Raw genomic sequence first — 4,962 nt, 5'->3', positions numbered from 1 at the left:
ACTCCTCTGGATACGTGTCCCGTGCTACTGGAAAACACGATGTGAGCCCTCAGTATGCCAATTGGTCGTTTGGTTTCGATTGTTGCAGAGTGTATATTTAACAGGAAACTGAGAGCCGGCGATTTGTGTAACCCTACAGAAAGTGTGCACGGTTCGGCCAATAGAACAGAACTTCACTAAACCAGGCACTTTTCTGAGTCTGGAAATCTAATAAAACAACCGTTAATAAGACCTTTTAGGGGACATTAAATAAACAGAGAGCAACCTTTCCGTGCTGGTAATAGGAACTCTGTCCAGTTCATCCCACCACCGACTGATCGGAAGACTTTGGGAAATTGGCCAAAATTCAGCTTTTCGCATATGTCCCGGTGTAGTCCGTTTAACAGAGGTGCATACTTAAGTTTTTAAAACCTGTTTGGTGCTACTTTCATGTACAACTGAAATTCCCGCTGCCAGAGTTGAAAATTATTTCAGTCAAATTCTAAACGGTGACATTTGTTCTTACCCACTGTCACCGGCTATTAGTGCGGCTGTAAAAACTGGAGGGTGGGCGAGGGAGAGAATTATACACATTCCCAATTCCTGCTTTTCATAAGTAAAGTTTAGTATGTATTGAGATCAATAAAGCAGATCAAAAATACGCAAAAGGTGCAATGGTTAGAGGAGTGCGGACAAAAATACAAACACAAATACAGCTAAACCAATAAAGCCAAGCCAAATGGAAATCAGGCGAGAAGGGGACATCTGGTGAATAAAGGACATCACCTCGGGTTGTAGGAAGAGAGACCGCTGAGTAAGTGAGTGAGTTAACGAAGGAATCATTCTGCAGGTAACTGAGGGCTCGGTTCGGGAGTTTGGTTGTGAAAAAACCTCATTTGAAACTCTGGTTGAACTTCATCCTGTTTATAGTGTGTATATTAAAGGGCTCGCACTGCATGTATCTCCATCATTGATTCCAACTATGGCAATGACAGCCCTCCCCCAGAAAAACTAAGGACCTGGTGCAGAAACCCATAACCTTAGGAAAAGCTGTCATATCACTGGCTTTCTGCCGGCGGTTTAAGGTGATTCTGATGTCATTTACTGCATTGACTTTAAAAGCAGCGCAATGGGTTCAGAGGCGGAAGCACAGTCCCGGTTGTTTCCAGGAGAAGCTCCCAGCTCCAACCCTCGTGTTCGGGATGGGCGCCAGCTTTATCAACTTGATTTTCTTGTACCTCGCCGTGTTTCTCAGCGTTTCACTTGTCAGGTCAACTCCGCTGCTGAGAACGGATTCAGGAGCTCAACTGGAGCGGGACTGGGGTCAGCAGATCCGATTCAAGCACCTGTACATGGAAGGGAACAGCAGGCACTTGCAGATCAACCCAGACGGGCACATTGACAGCTCAAACTCCCAGAACTTTTACAGTAAGTTTTATTTCTGCAAAGTTTATTCCTGCAAGTCTGCGTTCTGAATGTGACATGTAATGACAACCTTTTAATTTGTTTTCCTTTCTTTTTACTTTAATGTATTCTGTTTATATCATGTAATGATGCAACGTGAGACCATTATTGCGTTAAACCTTTCAATCTATCGTTGCTTTGATAGTTATGATTTTTAACCAACTCATGGTAATCTGTAACCATGTCATTCTGGCTTTTCTCTGACTATGTGATTCCCAAATGTTTGTTGGAGATCATCCAATTTCAGCCTGATCACTGCAGGCCACTCAGTACAAAACGTGGTAAAGATGAAAGTTCTGGTGAAAGATCATCGAACTAAAACGTTAACTCAATTTCTGTCTTCACAGATGATGCCAGACCTGCTGAGTGTTTCCCGCAGTTTGTTTTTATTTCAGATTTCCACCATCCGCAATATTTTGCTTTTGTAAAGATAAACCTACCTTGTCTTAGCTCTATTATATACCGAACAATTCTATGAACTGCAATGAGATCATTTGAACCGACATTGAAAGCTTCCTTTTAGCACATTTATACTTAAAACTCTTCTGAGAATCATAGAATGGTGTGGACCCAATTTGCAGGGGTTTGGGGGGTAAAGGCTGGAGTGTGGGACTAAATTGGACATCTCTTTTAAAGAGCCGGGATAGGCACCACGAACCGAATGACGACCTCCTGTGCTTCAATGATTCTACAATACCGAACAGAAAGAGACCATTCGGCCCATCGTGCCTGTCCCGGCTCTTTGGAAGAGCTATCCAATTAGTCCCATTCTCCCTCCCTCTCTCCATCGCCCTACACACTTCCCCTTTCAAGTATTTAACTGTTTTGTCTCCTTAATATCTTCACAAAACTATAAAAGTAGCCTGTCATCTGGAGAATGACTGGTTTGCTCAGTTACCTTACAGTGCAGTGTCTAACGAGAGCCTTTTTTTGGTTTACAGCTCTGTTGGAGATCAAAGCAGTGGAACCAGGGCAGGTGGTGATCAGAGGGGTGAGGACGGGACGGTATCTGTGCATGGACACTGAGGGCAGCATTTTTGGATCAGTAAGTATCGGCCACCTGATTACTCAACAAGGCTATCTGTAAAACAAGATTGTCACTGAGAAAACCCTACCTCATCCCAAAACATGTTAACCCTATCGATTCTGAATTTAAAACGAAGTCTAGATTAACATGTACCGCAAATCTCTCGGGTTAAACTTGTTCATGCCGCAACCTTGAGATGTTTCATTTCTAAACTATTTCCTTTTTTTGAATAGACAACCTACCGTGAGGAAGATTGCAATTTCAAAGAAGAGCTGTTACAAACATTTTATAACGTGTACCACTCCCCAAGGCACAAGAAGGTGTTAAGTCTGAGCCTAGAGAAGCGCCCATTCATCCCCAACAGAGAACTGCCTCCACTTTCTATGTTTTTGCCTCGAGAAAATGAGCTGCCTACTACGGTGCACAGCAGAAGGAACCCTGAGAGAGAGGCCAACGACACAGACCCCTTTGGGATGAGATCCGGACAACAGGCCAGTCCTAAGCTCTCCAGAATTGGCAGAGGATAACAGGACACATCTATCTTTATCAGACTTTAAAAATCCGATAACTGTGATCATCAACACTGAGCAAAACCCGCGTCGGATTCTACTTATTTATTTATTGTGTTGTATAGCCATATAGTCTCGGAAACGGAATTAGAGTAGATAAAACCAGTTGAAGAGCCACTGGCAAGGCTATATCACAAGATGACAAAATAATTACGGAGGAGGAAGGCTAATCCACCCAAAAAGACCCTAAAGTCAAACTATTGCAACTATTGTTTCTGCAAAGGTTCCAGGATTCTCACTTTCATTATTTTTCCTGGAAGTCTATTCCATACAGTTCACTTGTGTAAAGAAAATAATCCTGACATCAGTTCTGAATTTGCCTTTTACTGGTTTGAACCTGTGTCCCATTACCGACTCTGGCCATTTGATTTTAAATGACATTCCAAATTTATCTTTTCAATTCCTTAACTATCTTGGCACCGACTTTGAGGTGCTTCCTTCCGATAATGCAAAGTCCAAGTTTCTGCAATCTTTCCTCATACCTCTTGACCTTATATACTAAGGATAACCCTTTTTACTGCACTGCCTTCCCGTTGTCTCAATCACCAGAACTGGATGCAGTACTCGAGATGTGATCTAACTAAAGCATAGTACAGTCTAATCGTGACTTTCTCTGACTTGTATTCTAGCGTTTGGTATAGGTAGTTCAGCATTCTGCCATTTTTGCTGATGGTTGCTCTTGCAGTATGTGGACATGTTTAGTGTCCAGTGCAGTCTAATAAGACACTTAGCAATCTTTTGGCTTAATTCTTACCCATTTCAACACCATTCATGGATTTTCTGTGTCACCTATTTTTGTCTTCCCATGTGCACTACTTTCCACTTGTCTGTATTAAATTTCATCTGGCTTTACTCTGCCCACTTACATATTTGATCCAACTCATTCCAATGATTCCACTGAGCCTCCTATTTTGGTATCACCCTCAAATTTGGCCACTGTGCCACTGAATCCAGATCGTTCATGTAAATAGTGCCAGTACCAACATTGACCCTAGGGCACCCAACTTAGTATTTCTCCCACCCTGACATAACTCCTCTAACCAGTATTGGTTGTTTCCCACTCTTCAACCAGTTCCTTTTCCATTTCCACAATTTACCCTAAAGTTTGAGGTTAACTAGTTGCGCTTTGTGTGGAGCTTTTGTCTTTTTGCCGTTTTGAAATCTGCCACGTCATGGGCCTACCACAGTCCACTTGGATTGCCACTTCCTCAAAGGAGGCTGATCATGCAGGAGCTTTTCCTTCTAAATTCAAATGGGCTGAATTGACTTCTCCTGTGTTGTAAATTCCATGATTCCTTGAATTTTACTTATCAGATCAACCTTTACCTGGAAAGAATGTTAGAAACACACAGAAATTTTATATATAAACAGCAAAAGGGCAGTGTAAATGCTTTTTATTTCACTTATGCGAAAGACTTGAATCACTCCCTCTCCATATATAGTAGGTTAATCTCATCTGTGAAGTTGTGCTGCCTACTCTGAATTATCTATTTATTTAAATTATTGCTATCAATATTTATATTTATATATATATATATATATTCCAATCCTTTTTATAAAAATGTTTTTTTTACTTAAATGGTGATTTGTACAACTTAGATAATGTAACAGAAGTAGAAAATAAATGGCACTTTGTTCCCTAATGAAGTTTTGCGTGTGTTTGAATTATTATTTAAGGATTGTTGATGGTGTCTTATAACAGGGTAGATTATTAAGTGGTCAGATTATCATTGACACAATTTCATTGTTATGCTTGAGAAAAAGCAATTAAACATATCCTTGTCATGCTCTATTAACTTTCATACTGTCATTGATTTCCTTGGGACAAAATCTTGAATGCCCCTCCGTACGAACAGAACAATGTGTAATTGAACCATTTGATTCCCACACAACTGCAGATATGAGTCCAAGAGCGTTAGGGTT

At 41.0% G+C, this 4,962-nt stretch overlaps 1 protein-coding gene across 1 annotated transcript; it reads left to right on the top strand.

Annotated features, from left to right (window-relative positions):
• The first annotated feature begins 230 nt into the window (after positions 1-230).
• Positions 231-4,683, top strand: LOC137384992 (fibroblast growth factor 19-like). The gene is made up of 3 exons (XM_068059725.1): positions 231-1,407; positions 2,385-2,488; positions 2,704-4,683. The coding sequence occupies exons 1-3, from the start codon at positions 1,074-1,076 to the stop codon at positions 2,995-2,997; spliced, it is 732 nt and encodes a 243-aa protein (XP_067915826.1). The 5' UTR covers positions 231-1,073; the 3' UTR covers positions 2,998-4,683.
• The last annotated feature ends 279 nt before the right edge of the window (positions 4,684-4,962 follow it).

This window comes from Heterodontus francisci, chromosome 27, assembly GCF_036365525.1.
Source record: "Heterodontus francisci isolate sHetFra1 chromosome 27, sHetFra1.hap1, whole genome shotgun sequence".
Lineage (NCBI taxonomy): Eukaryota > Metazoa > Chordata > Chondrichthyes > Heterodontiformes > Heterodontidae > Heterodontus > Heterodontus francisci.
The sequence above is the reverse complement of the archived record's forward strand: the minus strand, read 5'-3'. Positions and strand labels throughout refer to the sequence as shown.